The sequence below is a fragment of the Budorcas taxicolor genome, chromosome 12, assembly GCF_023091745.1.
Source record: "Budorcas taxicolor isolate Tak-1 chromosome 12, Takin1.1, whole genome shotgun sequence".
Taxonomy (NCBI): Eukaryota; Metazoa; Chordata; class Mammalia; order Artiodactyla; family Bovidae; genus Budorcas; species Budorcas taxicolor.
In genome coordinates this window covers 75528931-75547963 of record NC_068921.1, presented here as the reverse complement: position 1 = coordinate 75547963, position 19033 = coordinate 75528931, and the positions used below count along the sequence as shown (strand labels likewise).

The 19033-nt window shown below is 45.6% G+C and overlaps 1 protein-coding gene and 1 pseudogene across 3 annotated transcripts in view; both read right to left on the bottom strand.

The window, feature by feature from the left end:
- FARP1 (FERM, ARH/RhoGEF and pleckstrin domain protein 1) overlaps nt 1–19033 on the bottom strand; it is a 304622-nt gene that overhangs the window by 101375 nt on the left and 184214 nt on the right. For all 3 annotated transcript variants that reach the window (XM_052649975.1, XM_052649976.1, XM_052649977.1), the window contains exon 3: nt 4183–4287. In XM_052649975.1, coding sequence (XP_052505935.1) covers nt 4183–4287 — 105 coding nt within the window. The remainder of the gene's footprint in view (nt 1–4182; nt 4288–19033) is intronic.
- LOC128057907 (uncharacterized) lies at nt 6291–6391 on the bottom strand (annotated as a pseudogene).

The following is a 19033-nucleotide window of genomic DNA, read 5'->3' as shown; positions in this document are numbered from 1 at the left end:
TACCACCTGGGGACAAAGGTTCACAACCTTACATGCTGGGGACCTTGGGGGAACAATTAGTTTCCAACACATCACATACAGATAAATAAAAGTAGTGACAGATAGCCCAGGTCTGGGCATTTGAGACCAACCACGCTTCCTGTTGAGCTTCCCAGACGGCATTAGTGGTAAAGAACCCGCCTGCCAATGCAGGAGACAAAAGAGATGTGAGTTCGATCCCTGGGTCTCAAAGATCCCCTGCAGGAGGGCATGACAACCCACTCCAGTATTCTTGCCTGGAGAATCCCATGGACAGAGGAGCCTGCAGGGACCACAGTCTTTAGGGCTGCACAGAGTCAGACACGACTGAAGCACACCCACAAGCTTCCTGTTGGTTTGTCAGTTATGTGAGCAGCCTCCCAAATGAAGCCTGGCAGAGGTAATAATCACAACAGTAGTATCAAAAATAATAATGACAACCCACCCATGTTCATTGCAGCATTATTCACAACAAGCAAGGGGGAAGCAACCTAAATGTCCTTCGACAGATGAGTGGGTAAGGAAATTGTGATGGCACCAACAACGGAATAGTAGTCAGCCTTAAAAAGGAAAGATATTCTGACACACGCTTCAACATCAATGGACCCTGAGGACATCACGCCAGGTGAAATAAGCCAGACACAAATGAACAAATGCTGTGTGGTGCCACTTACATGAGGTATCTAAAGTGATCAAACTCATGGAAACAGAAGGTAGAATGGTGACCACCAGGGGCTGGGGGGAAGAGGAAGGGAACTAGTTGTTGATCGGGTGCAGAGTTTCAGCTTTATATAATGAAAGTCCTCTCCAATGCACAACAATGAATATACGTCACACTACTGTACTGCACACTTACTTAAAAATGGCTAAGATGGTACATTTCGTGGTTATCTATTTTCGACCATAGTGAAAAAAATGGTTATGATGATAATGATAACAATAAAGTTTTATTGAAACAAATCCATGCCCATTCATTTACACTACAAGGGAAGGGCTGAAGAGCTGGAGTGGAAGCACTCTGGTGCGTAAAGTCTATTCTAGTATTCACTATCTGGCCCTTGAAAAACAAGACTTTGCTGCTTAGAATGTGGGCCTTGTTCACTACTTAGTCCACAGGAACTAGAGCACTCCGGTGTGCGGTAAGCTCTCAGGTAGTGGCCTCTATTTGTAACAGTTAGCTTCTATGTCTTTAAGCCGTCATTAATGGGTTTAGTGAATTTTGCAGTTGAACACACTCCAAAACAATATAATAAGCAAACAGTGAAATCCTAAAAATCAAGCCTGATAAAAGCTGAAACAAGTCATCTGTGAAAGATCAACAGGTTTGTAAACCCTAGTGAAAGAGAACCACCCACAGCCAATACAAAAGACACCAAGCCTGAGGTCAGAAGATGTGGTTAGAATCCTAGCTCTGCCGATAGCTAATTGGTTGACCCAGAAACGGAACAATCCTCTTGCTATCCAGTCTCGGTACCCTCACCACTGCCAATTTACCGTTGAGAAAAGAAACTTCAGGAGGATCAGAACAGGATAAGACTGGAGTCAGGAAAACCACAGGCAGGTTGTTAGAAATAATGAGAGAAGAAACCTTCAGGTGTTTTGAGAACCATTACTGTAATACAAAAACCAGTCTAAGAAACAATGTTCCACTGAAGTTGCTACATGGTATGATAATTATTTGTTTCCTTATCAACTTTCCTAAGCAGGCACCTCTAACGACTGCAAACAATAACTATTGCTGACAAGCTGTCCCTTCAAAGCATGTGTCTTCTTCTATATGAAGTTTGATGCTGGGCTTGGCATTGGCACAAATAATTGTTAGATGCATAAATGAATGTGGCATTAGTTGTGGCCCCTCTGTGGTCATCTGTCCCATCAGAAAGAGGACTGGGAGTCAGGGCAGCTTCGATTTAATGTGAGCACCAGAAAATGGCCAAGAAGGCTTAGAAAGGGAAAGTTAAAGTCGCTGTCACGTCTGACTCTTTACAACCCCATGGACTATACAGTCCATGGAATTCTCCAGGCCAGAATACTGGAGTGGGCAGCCTGTCCCTTCTCCAGGGGAATCTTCCCAACCCAGGGATCAAACCCAGGTCTCCCACATTGCAGGCTGATTCTTTACCAGCTGAGCCACAAGGGAAGCCCAAGAATACTGGAGTGGGTAGCCTATCCCTTCTCTATCAGATCTTCCCGACCCAGGAGCTGAATCAGGGTCTCCTGCACTGCAGGCAGATTCTTTATCAACTGAGCTACCAGGGAATCCCAGGAGGCTTAGAGGTTAGAAGTATGTTGAGAAAACCTAGTTTGTGCCCATCTTTAGATATATGTTAGATCCCCCGGTCTTCCCCTAATCCAATCCAGTGACAGTTCTCTTTCTACACCATAAATCAGATCATGTCACACTCTCTTTAAAATGCATTTACAGCTTCCCAAACGTATTAGCTCAGTACAGAGCTGTGCTGTCCCCACACACATGACCACCAAGCACTTGAAAGACAGCTGGTCTGGCTGTGACTGTCACATATATATCGGATTCAAAGACTGAGCAGGGAAAAAAAAAGTAAAATCACCCATTCATAGGTTTTGATGTTGATTTCATGTTGAAATGATAATGATTTTGGATGTTTTATATCAAATTAAATAGGCTATTAATTTCACTTACTACAAACTTTTAAAACATCAACTGCTGGAAAAATTGAAATAAAGTTTGTGGCTCACATTCTATTGCTACTGGGCAGTAATGGTACAGAAAGCCCTTTGAAATAGACCCGGCTCCCTGCTCACCTTTCAGGGCTTTTATCCTTCCCGCCTTCAGCAGAGCCCTCCTCCACCTACCTCTAAACTTCAGCCTCATCTGCAGGTTCCTGAATAGCCTACTTGCTACCTGGGCTTTGGGCATCTGGTGCCCACCTCCCTGGAACACCCTATCAGGTCAACTCCCACTGGCCTCAGAGGACTCCGTTTTGCAGTATCTGGGAGGGATTTCCTGAACACAAGTGTCGTTTGCTGTCCCCAGTGCCCCACGCCCCCTGCTTCCAGTGGACTGTGTGCCACACGTCTTGAACTGGTCACTGACTCAGTTTGATGGTTGTTATTGCTGTTGTTTAGTCGCTCAGTAGTGTCTAAAACTTTGTGACCCCACAGACTGTGGCCCACCAGACTCCTCTGTCCATGGGATTCTCCAGGCAAGAATACTGGAGTGGGTTGCCATTTCCGTCTCCAAAGACTCAGTTTGATGCCCCACCTGGATCCTACGTTCTCTCCATCTCACTCCTGCTGGGTCTGCAGTGACCAGCAAAAGTTCTAGGCACTCAGTGTGGACTGAATGAAAAGGTAAATAGAAATGCAGTCAATAAATTTACACCCTAAAAGGGTGCCTCTTAAGAGGCAGACGAGGATTCAACCTTGAGAAAGTGCCATCAGCCAAAAGAGAAAGAGTAACAATAAGTTATATTCTAAACTTTGGGATCAAGTCAATGAAACCTTTTTAAAGACCTACATGACATATTTAGCAACCTTCAAATGCTTGATCAACAACACTCTAAAGCAGGCAACTATACTCTAATTAAAAAAAAAAAGGCTTGAACTCATAGATGATACAATTCTGTGCCTTTGGATCTGAACTGAGATAAATCCTTGACCATGAATGCAAACACGAATGCATCAGTATGTTCACTGGAGCATCATTTGTAATAGCAAACAATTTAGTACAATCTATGTATCCCACCCTTTACAGCAAAGATTGTTAAGTGATGGTATATCCATTCAGTGGAATAGTACGAAACCGTGAAAAGGAAGGAAGTAGACTATGTGCTGAAAAGGAAAGGCCTCAGGATATAGGCATAGTGTGTTGCTTCTTTACATTATCATATTTCAAAAATAAGTGTTTGTGTGCACATATACACAGAGTTTTATAGGAAGGAAACCCAAGACTCTGGTGCTGGTGGCTCCTGGAGGGAGAGGGAGAGGGAGGCGGCCTGCACTGCGCACTCTCTGTGGACCTGCTCATCATGCGCACACATTCCTTTCAAAGACAGATCATCAAGGGCTTCCTGGGTACTTTTTCTGGTGTACACTTCCGTCAGGCCCAGAAAGGTCCCAATTACTCCCCTCTCTTAAGTCGAACAGATGGTAAAACAGCAACATCTCATGGACATCACCTACCGTGATCTTCTTGTGGTCGGGAAACTCGAGGCCAAAATAGTCTCCTTCCACGAGGTTGAGGTGGTTGCACACGGCGTCCAGCAGCACTTTCCCGGGGGCTCTTTGCTGGGAACAAAAAGAGCAGGCGTTAGGCCCTCGGAGACAGGCAGCTACGGAAACAAACCACGGCTCCCGCCGCAGGAGGCCTCTCGTGCCCGGGTCTGTAACAGCGCCGCACCCCCCAGCCCCGCCTGTGCACACTGCTGGTTCCCGGCCCACGCTGCTCTCATGCTTCCAGGCTGACCTCTGCCAGCTTTTCCTCACCCCAATGCCGAGCACTACGCCCCTTAAAAAACGGACAAATACCATACGAAATCACTTGCATGTGGAATGTAAAATATTCCACAAATGAACTTGTCTACAAAACAGAAACAGACTCACAGACAGACAACAGACTCGTGGGTGTCGAATGGGGGGGCACAGATTGGGAGTCTGGGATTAGCAGATGCAATCTACCATACAGAAGATGGAACAACAGCAAGGTCCTATTGCAGAGCACGGGGCACTCTATTCAATATCCTGTGATAAACCACCATGAAAAAGAATTGTATATATATGTATAACAACCCCTTTGCTGTATAGCAGAGGTTCAGGGTAGGGGAAAGCACAACATTGTAAAATCAACTTCAACACAATACATTTTAAAAAATACACTTTATTTTTTAGAGCAGTTTCCAGAAAGTTGAGCAGGAAGTGCGTACGCAGAGTACGTGTGTACCAGGTACCCTCCACACCCGGGGTCTCCTCTTACTGACATATTGGAATAGCATAGTACATTTGCTACAACTGCGGAGCCAACATTAATACATTATCACCGTGAGAAGACCACAGCGTACATTAGGATTCACTGTGTCTATAGCTTATGGGTTTTGACAAAGGCGTAACATCATAAAGCCCCCATCACAGGATCACACGGGCGAGCTTCAGCAGCCCTAAACATCCACTGTACTCCCCTCTTTCACCCCTCCTCCTTCCCCTACCCTGAACCCCTGGCAACCACTGATCTTTTTACAGTCTACAGTTTTGCCCCTTCCACGCCGTCACACAGCTAGAACCGTACAGTATGGAGACTTTCCAGATTGGTGCTTTTCACTTAGTGTCATGAATTTAAAACTCCCCACATTCTTGTCATGGCACGCTCATCATCTCTTTTTATTGCCGAATAATACGCCACTGCCCGAGGGGACTACCGTTTGCTCAACCATTCATCTACTGCAGAATATCTCAGTGGCCCAAGTTTTAGCAATTATTAAAGATGCTACAAATATTATTTGTGTGCAGTTTTGTGTGATGGTAGCCTTTATGATCCCATGCCCATTTTGTGACAGCTGAAAGCCTGTCCCTGGGTCCTCTCCCTCCCCAACAAATGTGGCAGAATGCATGGCTTTCCTCTCTAGACTTTGTACAGGCTCATCTAGCCTTCATATGCATGAGCGTAAAAGCCATAGGTTATGTTTCTATTGATTTAAATTAAAAAACAATTTTTTTTACAATGTTGTGTTGGTTTCTGCCATACAACAAAGTCAGAAAGAGAAGAATAAATAGAGTGTTTTTAAGGCCATAGGTTCTTAACTGCCTTACCCAGAGTGCCCAGTGAAAGAAGACATAAACACAGTCACTCATTCCATCATGGTCTATTAATATGCAGTTACGTATCCGTAAGTCTGTCTCTCTAATGAAACTCTGGGCTACGTGGTCACCTTTCTGTTCCTCCTGCCAGAGTCCCTGGCACTCCTTCAACATCTGCTGAAATCCGTATTACACATACATATTCTATACCTTGAGTCTATAGTGAAAGGGAAATAATATGCAAGAATCCATTTTCTACCCTCAACAGCTTAGCATCATATGCCTCGGTTTCTTTTCACTCTCTGGTCAATTCTTAAAGGAAAGAAAGTGAAAGTTACTCAGTCGTGTCTGGACTATACAGTCCATGGAATTCTCCAGGCCAGAATACTGGTGTGGGTAGCCTTTCCCTTCTCCAGAGGACCTTCCCAACCCAGGGATTGAACCCAGGTCTTCCGCATTGTGTGCAGATTCTTCACCAGCTGAGCCACTAAGGAAGCCCCCCAAATATGGAACACTTCACAAATTTGCGTAATCTGCTAATAATCTGCTAATCTTCTCTGTATCGTTCCAATTTTAGTGTATGTGCTGCTGAAGCGAACACCAATTCTTAAAGACTCACTTGCAAAAGAGATGCAATTCCACCACACAGATCAAACCCAGCAAGAAAAAATGTTTCAAAGACCTTGTCATCTCCAGTTACTGGTTTTATACTTTCACCTCCCTTCTGCGAAGACCAGAGCAATTTAGGAGCCACTTAGTAACCCAAGAGACTAAAGGCAGGAGGAGTCAGACCCTGACAAGCACAACGACAGGCACGTCCATCAGGCTGCCCAACAGTGTGACCTGAGGAGCCAGAGATAAAGAATGTTTCTTTTAAACAGATACCACTTTATGCTCCTATATTCCTCGTTGGAATTCATAAGATGCTCACAGCTATCTAAAGGCACGCAGCAGTCTCCATGCATAATCTCAGACTCACAAGGCTCTAGACACCGAATGCCTGGTCCAGAGGTAACTGGGAGAGTCGTCTCAATTACCCCGCTGGCACAACTAACACATGATGGTGTGTAAACCCCATTCGTGTCAATCAAACCGATCCCCGCCACCCTATCCAGCACACACACGCGTGTCCAACTCTGCGACCATAAGAACTGTAGCCCACCAGGTTCCACTACCCATGGGATTTCCCAGTCAAGAATACCGGAGTGGATTGCCATTTCCTCCTCCAGGGGATCTTCCTGACCCAGGGATCAAACCCGTGTCTCCTGCATTGGCAGGCAGATTCTTTACCACTGAGCCGTCTGGGAAGTTCCCCACCCAGCCGCGTGCGCACATGCATACACACACACACACACACACACACACACACACACCCACACCCACACCCACCCACACCCACACACACCCACACACACACACCCCTGCATTTATCCAGTGTTAACAGCTGCATGGATTACTGGTCACCAATCTTTTTTCCCACCTCCCTGGCAGAGCAATATCATATTAAGAGCACTTGGGAATTCACTAGCCAGGCCCATGGGGTCCTTGGGTTCAAATTCTCACACCTGCCTCCATAGAGTTACATGAAGAACTTAGACACAGCTCCTTGTTCAGGGGCCTCCTCTCCATCCAGCAGAATCTGCAGACACCAGCTAATAAAACCATGATAGGAATGTGTTGGGTGCCGAGAAGTTGTAGAGAAATTCCTGTATCGTTAAGTTTATTTTTTAAGAGAAGACCACATTCTAGTTTCACAATTCTTCTTTCTCACCATTCCTGACATTTCCTACTTGTCTTAAAACGCAGCACCGATTATCTGACCAGCTGGCAAGCACTCACTGTCTTCCAAAGAATTCCTGGAACTAAGTGAATCTGATAACTTCATTTGGATTTACAGGGGCTGGGAAATGAGATTTTACAATTCAACGCTGAAAGTCTAAACAAGTTTAAAAAAATCAGAAATCAGCATACCATGAACACCTTTACAGAACGATGATCAACTAAGCATTTGGTGGAACATACCAAGGAGAGAGAGTATTATTACCGCTGAATTAGGTCCTTGGCGGAGTTGACAGGGATTTTTGTGACCATATCGAGCACACACTGGTAATAATAAGAGGCTGGAAATAGATGCTCAGAGTCAGCCTAGTTAACACATGATATAAGTCTTGTCTCAAGCCTTAATAATTTCCTTAAAATTTATTACTTTGTACAAATTTTGACACAAAATGACTTTTCAATGGGACCCCAGTTTTTATATAAGGAGAAGTGAATTTCAAGTTTGGGCTTCCCTGGTGACTCAGACAGTAAAGAATCTGCCCACAAATGCAGGAGACGCAAGAGACGTGGGTTCGATCCCTGGGAAGATCTCCCGGAGAAGGGAATGGCTACCCACTCCAGTTTTCTAGCCTGGAGAATTCCATGGACAGAGGAGCCTGGTGGGCTACAGTCCATGGGGTCGCAAACAGTCAGACATGACTAACACTTTCATACTTTTCACTTGACTGATATTATAGCTCTTAAAATTGGCCTGTAAAATAGATGCCTTTAATGCATTATATGAATTCTCCCGTCAACACCGGCTATCTTCAGGGATATAAGGAAAGCCAGCGTGTAGCATTACTAGAAAGTACTTCTAAGGGTTGGAATGCAGTCAGTACATGACAACTGCATGGGAAAATGGACATGGCATTACCGTCTCAATGCACACCAGGCAGCTATGCCTAAAATGTTTCTAGACATCACAACAGCAAAGTTCAGGGACCCTATTCTCTTCTAAGAGGTAGTGTAGAAATGTGTGGGTTTCATTAATGCACCCAGAGCTGAATTCAGCTTCAGAGGAGGCACCTCAGAGAAGGGAAGCCAGAGAAGTTTAATCCACGTTCTTTAAGAAAAGTCATCCCCTCCTTCCTTCCAACAGTGGATTTACTCCATTAATCATCAACATCCTTCATGTTTGTCTCCAAGGAATTCTTTGAACTTCACATTCTAAGTAATTCTGCTCAAAAATCACACCACGGAATCTAAGATGGATGGTTGCACAACCCTGTGAATGTACTTAACACCTCTGAATTGTACACTCAAGAATGGCTAAAATGGTAAATCTTTTACTGTGTTCATTTTACCAAAATTTAACAATGCAGAAAAAGAAGACCAGGAAAAAAAAAAAAGTAAACAGAGGATGGTATTCATAGCTACAAATGATCGAAGAGGGTTACTCACAATAGAGCCTGTTTAAAAACTGTCTTTAAGAACAACAAAATAAAGAATCCACTTCCTTTATGTTAGATCTTAGAATAACCCTGAGGGCGGTGGGGCCCAGCTCAAGGTGAGTGGCTGCGAAGAGCCTTATCACATGGGGGAAATGAGCGATTATCCATGCGTGCGACGAAAGGGCTGTTAGTATTTGACAGCACAAAGGGCTCTTTTACCTGTCTGGCAAAAAAAAAAAGGGGCATGATATGAACATTGTTGGAAGTAACCACAAACTGTGCACCTGGGGCAGGCTTTGCACTGATGCAAAGATGCATTAGACGGATGATGGGATTCAACACCCACAAGTCCACCAGCCCTCTGCGGCTAAAACAAACCTGTGAGTGAGTCAATACAGTCTGGACGTGGGGAAAAGTGGCAAAAGCACAGATTAAGCTGTCAGAACACAAAGAAAAGACGCTCAGAACATTCATCTGTAAAGGCACTTTCTCAAAGAGCGACTTCCTTTAAGAAACACAGAGACTTACATTTACGACTGCACAAATGATCATACATGAGGAAGGAAAACCACGTCACGTAGGCATCGTTTGAAAACCTATACGTGTTAATAGTGGTTTAACATGAAAGGGACCTTACAATGAATGTTTTCCTAATTGTTCCCAAGTGTTTCTATTGGGGATGAGAGGCCAGACCTCTGAGACTCTCAGAGCCTTTAAGAAACTCAGGAAGAGTCTAGCCGACCCCACACATGGCCAGTCTGGATTGAAATAGTCCAGAAGCGTACTCCTTACAGAGAAGAAACCAAATAGTCATTTTATGTTATATTTGAGAGAACAAACTGGTGATTAGTGAAACCACATAATCAAATTTTGATCATTTTTTCTTATTGGCTACTTTCAATTATGCTCCAAGAGGCATGTGAATTTTAATCTGATGCACAAATAAGGTGGCTGATTGCTTACTGGCGTCCCCACCGCTTTCTCCATTTTGAACAGGCTTTTCATGCAATCCTATAAAATTAAATTTTAGGAGGAGGTTTACATTCTTGGGGAGTGTCTGGCGACGAAGCGCTGAATAATAAATAGTACGAATTCACAGAGCTTCAAGCTATTAAAAATGGTGAATCAAAGTCGCTTTGGTCTTTTGTGCCTTTAAAATATGTCTGTGCCTTCAGGTTATTTCTGTCACCTCAGGTTTTATGAGGAAGTATTTTCTTTCTCCTCTAAAAGAATAAAGACAATTCTTTCTGGGTTGGGAGTGTCTTCTACACCCTCCCCACCTCCTCGGTAGGGCTGAACAAAGGAGTCACCTCACTTGACAGAAGCTAACGTCTGCCGTGCTGAAATAATCTCATAGATGGAAATGGATGGAGATAACATTTGACCAAGTTCACAAAATGTGCATCTGCTGAGGTTTCAGAGAGTGGTTTCTGGGAAGTATTTTGTTTTTCTCTCATTTGGGATTAACGTAACCATGACAACCAGGGCTTGCTCTTCTCCTGCAAGAGGAAAAGGCTCTCTCAAAGCCCTCGGCCCCTTTTTGCTACCTTCATTACCCATTAGAACATTGTTCCCATTTCCATAGCCCACTAACCCTCCACACAGGCACTGTTAACATTGCAAATTCTCCTCCTGCCCCTTTGGCAGGTTTTGAACAGCTGGGTGGAAGTATTAATAGCTACAGTGGCTTAAGAAGCCTGGGGTACGTCTGTCAAGTGAGTAGCCACATACAGGCACTGTGCTAGGGGCCGAGGGAATGGAGATCAATTCAACACATCTCTCTCTCTCTCTCTCTGAGTCAAGGGTCAGACACTAAAGCGACAAAGCGACTAAATTAGAAGGTATGATGAGTGCTAACTAAGTTAGAGAGGCACACACACATGCAAAGTACACGCACACTCTGATGTCATTTCTTAGAAGGATACTAATCCTATGCGATCAGGGCTACACCCTTATGACCTCATTTGGCCCAACCTACACCTCCTTATTCCAAATACAGCCCCACTGGGAGTCGGGGTGGCCATGAACGAATTACAGAAAGCGGGGACACCACTCAGCCCATGGTACATGGAGCCATGAAAAGACTGGAGATGCTGTTGACCCCTTAGGATCAATGCGAGAAAGAAATAAAACTCTGACTGCAAATTATGTAGCAAAGAGCCTGGCACTGAACACGAGTTCTCTGGCACCGTAGCTTCCACTGTGATGGGGAAATGCTAGCTGATAGAATAAAGGGCAGGGGGATGGGTTGACAGTGAGGAGGATATCCTATTTCCCAGCCCCATGGGCATGTCTCTGCATGGTCGCGGGATGGAAAGCCCATGTCTGTGCTGCTGGGTGTGTGACCATGTCCCCAAGGGCAGAGTCCAGAGGTGGGTATGCTTCCTCTGCCCTAGAATTCCACTGGAAGTGACCAGGGTGGAGCCTCTCCCATCTGTGGGCCCAGCAATCAGCTGAGGACCCTGGTAAGCTACAGGAGCTGATTCGGGAGGGCTGGGGTGAGCCCGGAGAGTCTGCATTTCTAAGAAGCTCTCAGGGATGCTGCAAAGGCTCTGCTTCGAGAGCAAGGTGCCAGTCATATCACTACATGGACATGGGGCTGTCTGGTGGCTCAGATGGTAAATAATCCGCCTAATGCAGGAGACCCAGGTTCGATCCCTGGGTTGGGAAGATTCCCTGGAGAAGGGAATGGCTAGTCACTCCAGTATTCTTGTCTGGAGAATCTCATGGACAGAGGAGCCTGGCAGGCTACAGCCCATGGGGCTGAAAAGAGTTGGACACGACTGAGTGACTTAACACTCACTCACTCACCAGGCAGGGCTGGCCTTCTTGGAGGTCTCTGGCTCCAATCTACATTTGGGGATAACTTCAAGCTTGAGACTCAACCATAGCAAAAAATACCAAATCTACTGTTATGTGGTGAAATGTGTCTCCAAAAAACAAACAAACAAATAAATAAAGTGAACTGATGGTAAAAAATAAATAAATAAAGGCAATACATGGTTCCAGTTTGACCCTGGATAGAATCTTGAGATAAGGAGGAAAGATTGCTTTAAACAAAACAACACAACTTTGGGACAATTAACAAATTTTGCAAATGGAATGTAAATTGTAAAACAGTATATACAGGTTAAATTTTCTGAATTGGATAACCCTACTGTGTTCATGTAAGAAAATGTGTTTGTCCTTAGGAAACAGATCTGTAGTATTTAGGAATAAAGTGAAAAGTGATCTCTAACTTACTTCTCAAATGGTTAAGACAAAAATAATGTTGATCTGAGTGTGGGTGTGTGTGTGTGTGTAAAGAGAAAGTGAGAGAGAAAGACAGAGATTTTTTGTTTACAAAAAATCAACAATTCGTTATTCTGGACCAAGAGTATCTGAGACATCTTTGTACTACTACAATTCTGTAATTTTGAAGATAATAGAAATATAAAGTTAGAAATACTATTTTTTTTTAAAAAAGATATGATGTCCTAACTCGTGGTCCCTGTGAATGGAAGCAGGGTCTCTGCAGAGGTGACTGAGTGAAGTTGACGTCATTAGGGTGGGCCCTAGCCCAACATGATGCACGTCCTTATGAGATGGTGTGAAGACAGAGACACAGACACACGTGTCACGGACAAGGCAGAGACAAGCGATGCAGTGGTGAGCCGAGGCTCAGAGGGACTATGGTCCCGCAGATTCCTTGATTCTGAACTTCTAGCCTCCAGCACTGCAAGAGAAGAAATTTCTGATGTTTCAAGCCACCAGTTTGTGGTTCTTTGTTACAGCGGTACTATCCAACTCATACGGCCACCTTCCATGGGGCTGTTAGTGACCTTTCAGGCACGTGGGGGCACAGATCACACAGTTACATGATGAACCACACTGTCCCTTGTAAATGAAGAGATAATAGTGAAATAATAACAGGATAAGTGTGAAATAATAACAGGATAAGTGGACTGAGGGTAGCATAAACATTCTGGCCTTGAACATTCCTCCAACTCAAAAATCAAATAAACTCATTAAGTAGTAGACTAATGATTTCCTGCTAATTACTAAAAGGTGTTCCTCTTTTTCCTGTTGCTGTGCTGTTGGTCGCTCAGTCCTGTCCAACTGTTTGCGACATCATTGACTGCAGCCCGCCAGGCTCCTCTGTCCATGGGACTCTGCAGGCAAGAATGCTGGAGTGGGTTGCCATGCCCTCCTCCAGGGGACCTTTCCGACCCAGGGATCAAACCCAGGTCTCCTGCATTACAGGCAGATTCTTTACCGTCTGAGCCACTAGGGAAGCCCAAGAATGCTGGAGTGGGTAGCCTATCCCTTCTCCAGGGCATCTTCCCAACCCAGGAATCAAACCAGGGTCTCCTGCATTGCAGGCAGACTCTTTACCAATTGAGCTATCAGGGAAGCCCCGTTGCTGGTCTAGATATGAGCTGTGTTCTATGATCAAAATTCTTTTTATATTCTAGTCTCTTCTGGACCCTTCTGCCCATGAGTGGGGAGATGCAGAGTCCAGGCTGGGAGGTCACCCAGCTCACACATGCTCTCCCCATCCCAGCCCTCCATCCAGGGCTCCCCCTTCCTGATATAGCCAGGAGCTGCCACTGAATGAAGCAGAGAGCCAAGAATACAACCCAAGAAATCCCCTACGAACTCACTGATCTATCCATAAATACATTTTTCTTAGAAATTTTACAAGGCTATTGCCAGACTGTGTCTAATAGAAATGACTGGGAAGATGATACTTGGATTTCCCTGGTGGTCCGGTGATTAAGAATCCACCTTCTAATGCAGGGGACATGGGTTGGATTCCTGGTTCGGGAAGATTCCATGTGCCATGGGGCAACTAAGTCCACGAACCACAACGACGGAAGCCTGCAGCCTGCACACCCTAGAGCCTGTGCCCGCAACAAGGAAGGCCACCACGAAGAGAAAGGGGAGCACCACAACGAGAGAGCAGCCCCTGCCCTCAAGTAGATAAAGACCGTGGGAAGCAACGAAGACCCAGCGCAGCCACAAACATGTGCGTTCAGACGTGTCTGACTCTCTGCGGCCCTGTGGACTGTAGCTGCCAGGCTCCTCTGTCCATGGGATTCTCTAGGCAAGAGTTCTGGAGTGGGTGGCCTATCCCTCCTCCAGGGGATCTTCGCGACCCAGGGATCGAACCTGTGTCTCCTGCATGTCCTGCATTGGCAGGCAGGTTCTTTACCACTAGCGCCGCCACCTGGGAAGCCCAGCCAAAAGGAAATAAATAAAAGAAGAAGTGGTTAAAGACGGCAGACTGAATCCTTGCAGCTTATCTCCACAATACCCAGAAACCCTGCTTAAAAAAAAAAAAAAGTAAAGAAATGAAACAAGGAATAAATTCATAGAACAGGTAAAATGAGAAGACAGACAGCAGGTGACAGATTTCCCCCAATTCTAGAAGATGACAGAGGAGCAAACTGCAGCCTAATTACAGAGGAGAAGAGACGCGGCAGTAAGGGAGCAGCCTAATTCCGCAGAACTCCCCAAAAGGTCAGGAGTGGGAGACGCCAGGTACTTCCGCTGCTGCAGGGTAGAGTTAAAAACTTTTAAAAACACTGTAATTTGTATCCTCATATAGCTCAGAGTTTATAAGGAACATTACCCCAGGAGGTTATAAAAAGGAGTATTTGGTTAAGGAGAAAGAGCTCTTAGAAGGAAAAAAAAAAGCAGAGTAGAAATAAAAATGTCACGGGGAGAGTTTAAAGACACAGTTGAAAATTCTCCTGGAAACCAGACCAGGTGACAAATGAATGGGAGCGAAGGGAGGAGATGAAGCATTTAGAGGGTCAACAACTGAAGCAACCCTGGGACCCCTGCAACAGAGAGACCCCAGGGGAAGGGGGACGATGCAAGAATAACATAAGGAAGTTTCCAAGACTGAAAAAGGGTCAGAGGGTATCTCGCAGAATGAATGAGTGTAATCTATTTCAAGGCAAATCACTGGAAAACTTGGGAACACCAGGAAAGACAAAGGATTCTAAATGTAATGAGCGTGTGTGCGTGCTAAGTCGCTTCAGTCGTGTTCAACTCCTTGTGACCCCATGGACCGTAACCTGCCAAGGTCCTCCATCCATGGGATTCTTCAGGCAAGAATACTGGAGTGGGGTGCCATTCCCTTCTCTAGGGGATCTTCCCAACCCAGAGATCGAACCCAGGTCTCCTGCACTGAAGGCAGATTCTTTACCAGCTGAGTTTTTTTTTTTTTAACCACTAGTGCCACCTGCTGCTGCTGCTAAGTCGCTTTAGTTGTGTCTGAGTCTGTGCGACCCCATGGACTACAGCCTACCAGGCTCCTCCGTCCACGGGACTGTCTAGGCAAGAGTACTGGAGTGGACTGCCATTGCTTTCTCCGGTAACTGCATAGTGATACACTAATTCAAACTTACTGCTATGGGGGAAAAACACCATTTAATGAAAAGTGAAAGTGAAGTCGCTCAGTCGTGTCCAACTCTTTGTGACCCGTGGACTGTAGCCCACCAAGGTCCTCCGTCCATGGGATTCTCCAGGCAAGAATACTGGAGTGGGTTGCCATTTTCCTTCTCCACCTGGGAAGCCCAAAACTAATGAGAAAAACAAAGCCTAGTGAATTGGAAGGGCTCAGGATTTCTGGGTGGTAGGCTAGAAGCCAGAACAGAGTCCCAACCATATCCTCTTATGGGATATCACCAATAATGTCTGTGTGCAGGAGTCAATGAAGATGCCCCTGCCCCGGGATGTGTGTGTGTGTGTGTGTGTGTGTGTGTGTGTGTGTGTGTGGATGGCTGCCTCTGCACTCCCACGACGCACCTAAATTGTACCCCAGGGACACTCCAGGCTAGAGGGCATGGAGTCGGCACCATGGGCATGCTCACTGTGGAGCTGAGGTTCCAATGCAGCTTCAGAGAATCTGCTCCCAAGGCTGTATTTCCCTCTTTTCTCCTCTAAGACTTTCAAGCCCAGTTTTGAGGACACAAACTGTCCTGGAGAAAACGTGCTGATAAAACCAAAGGAAGAGACTGCATTTGCCACTGTTGCAACTTGGGGCACCCAGGCCAGTCAGTATGGCACACGGGCTGATACACAGTTAGTATGACACAGCCCCCGCAGGCAGGCTTAGTGTAACATAAACCAGCAGTGACCTGCTGCAAAGGCAGGAATCCTCAGTTAACCAAGAAATCGGACAGTTGACATGTGGGGGATATTTCTCATGCTGTGTCTCCAGCCCCTCGGGGGCCTTAGAGAAGAACTGTAATAAAATTATGAAGAACACAAACTCAGGGGCCATGTGCATTCTTGCAAATCCCATATCTCCACTTCAGGCACGGTGACCTGGGATGTGTTAAGTCTTTGGGCCTCAGCTTCCACTTCTGTAGAATGGGCGCATGACTGGAACACTTCCTAGGATGTGGGGAAGATGAAACAACTTAGTATATAGCAAACCTGAGGACAGTACAGTACCCAGAACAAAGCAAGCTCTCCCAGGTATTAGCTATGATGGGGGGGAGGGGGAGGAAGAGGAGATGGAAGAAGGCGAGATGGAGGAGGGGGGAGGGGAGAGGGGGAGAGAATGGGGGAGGCGGTAGGGGAGAGGGTGGGGGATCGAGGGGAGGGAGGGGAGGACAGAGGAGGAGGGGAGGAGGGAAATGACTCAAAGCCCAACAGCAGAGCCAGTGGCAGCCTCGACTGCGAATAGTGTGATCTGTGATCTCCGTTGCTGTGAGATGCCAAGCAGAGCAAGAACAGGAACCACAACGGTAAAACCAGAGTCTGTGGAGCCAGGACAAGGCTTTCATTCTGGGAGAATGGAGCTAAACGTGGAGGCCAGCCCAGCTCCTGGGCGCACAAACACCTAATTCTTCCTTGGCACCGCTGCTCCAAGGGTGGGCACAGCGTCTGGCGGGCCCACACTGAGCTCCTGTTCCCTCTGCACTGAGCCCCCGCGTTTAGAGTGCTCATTAAACACTCTTCAGATTGGGTTTCAGAGTCCCGGCTCTGGGCTGCAATGAGAAAGGGTCCTTTCAGCAACTTTGCTGCAATTTAGCTACGTTAAAACTGCCCACCTTCCTTCACCCCAAGACATCGTGTGTGTGTGTGTGTGTGTGTGTGTGTGTGTGTATACGTGTCCACATAAGGTGAAGGATTTCTGCTGCTTTCATGCAAACCTGTTATATGTGAACAAAAAAAGAAAAATATTGATGGAGAAATTGGCTACTCATAGTGCAGGGTTTGTCTGCCCCTGATGTTGAACAATTCACTGTCTTTCAATCACTTTTCGGAGTAGAGGAAAATGAAAAAGTTTGAGATTTACTGACACTTTGTTTCTTTAAATACCCACTAGACCCTGGAAAAAGGATCCCACAGGTAATGAAGGAGCCAAGTGTAAACCAGAGGGTTTTAAGAAAAAAGCACTGGACCCTTTCCAACAGCAGAAATATGCTCGCCTATTTCTCATGTCTCTGCAGTTTGGTGCTTGTCTCCCTGGACTCGATGGTCTAATTAAACCTCAAAAGTGCATTCAGCCCCTTGTGCCTAAACTCTCTGAAAATACACCTAATATCATAACTTAGCCTCCAAAATTTCGCTTTCACTTTTCATGCATTGGAGAAGGAAATGGCAACCCACTCCAGTGTTCTTGCCAGGGACAGGGGAGCCTGGTGGGCTGCCATCTCTGGGGTTGCACAGAGTCGGACACGGCTGAAGTGACTTAGCAGCAGCAGCGGCAGCAGCCTCCAAAATTAGTACCCCAAAGGAAGAAGAAAAGCAGATATTTGATTGAATTTAGCTTAACATTTTAACAGAAAGGTGAAGACTTTGTAAACCCAAGTCACCGAATGACCCCTGTGGTTCTTGGTTCTCGTTTTTTTCATGTGCAGACAGCTCTTCGATCGTGTTTCTGAAACACAGCAAAACCAATCTCTTGGAGAACCTCTAAGAATGTCAAGTGAAAGAAAAATCATTTTGTAGGTTTACAGACACTTTCAGCAGAAAACATTTTTAACATTTTCTAGTTAGTGGGGAGAACTAACCCGACTTAGTTCTAGAAAATGAAAACTAACCATTTTTTCAATCTTGAAGAGGAATTTTAAAATTATCTCTTCCGCAGAGGCTTTCAAATTTTAAAAATATGTAAATCAAAGGGCAAAAACATTGCTTTCTGCACCCTCTAAGAATCCTCGGCTCTGGGAAATTCCCGGGTTGTCCAGTGGTTAGGGCTCAGCGCTTTCATTCCCCACTAGCTGCTACTACTATTTCCCCATCTTTTTGATCGTCTTCTTAGGCTTGAGAGTCTGTTAACTGTGGAAGTGACAGGGGTAGGGTGGGCCCTAGCCCCAGGTTTATGTATTTTGCAAGGAGGTCAGAGTTTCAGGCGAAGAGCTAGGACTTCTTCTTTGAAAAACTGGAAAGCTCAGATGAATGGGAAGCACAGAGGTGCTAGACTTAGGGAAAAGAAACAAGGAAAGTCAAACAAGGCAAGTTGGTAACAAAAATACAAGATACATATCTGAGAGGCCAAAAGTAGAACGGAGGTCCCCAGGGGCAGGGAGTCAGTGGGGACCTTGATTAACGAGTACAGAGCTCACTCTGGGCAAAAGGAGGGAGATCTGGGGCTGGATGGTGGCGAGGGGTGCACTGCCACTGAACTGGATGCTTAAAACTGCTATAAAAGATGACAAATCTTATATGTTCATTTTTGGTGCATTTCATCATGATAAGAATAAATGGGGAAAATTTATCTTTTTTAGCTCTGACAATCTATGGAAGGAACTGCTAAGTTTAGGGGTGAGGGGTAAGAAAAAGGCAAGGACCATAGAAAGCACTTGTACCACAAAGGCAGAGGGGAATCTAACATTTGCGACATTTCCAATGGATGAAAACTATCACTATTACGTATTAAAACACAGGCTGTGGTGTCAGTCAGGTTACAACTACGATGCCTGGCTGTACGGCCCAGGCTGGACACTGATCTCCCCTTTAGAGCAACGGAGGAATGATGTCCTGGCAAGAGGTGGCTGGCGGAACTAAATGAAGGAAACACATAT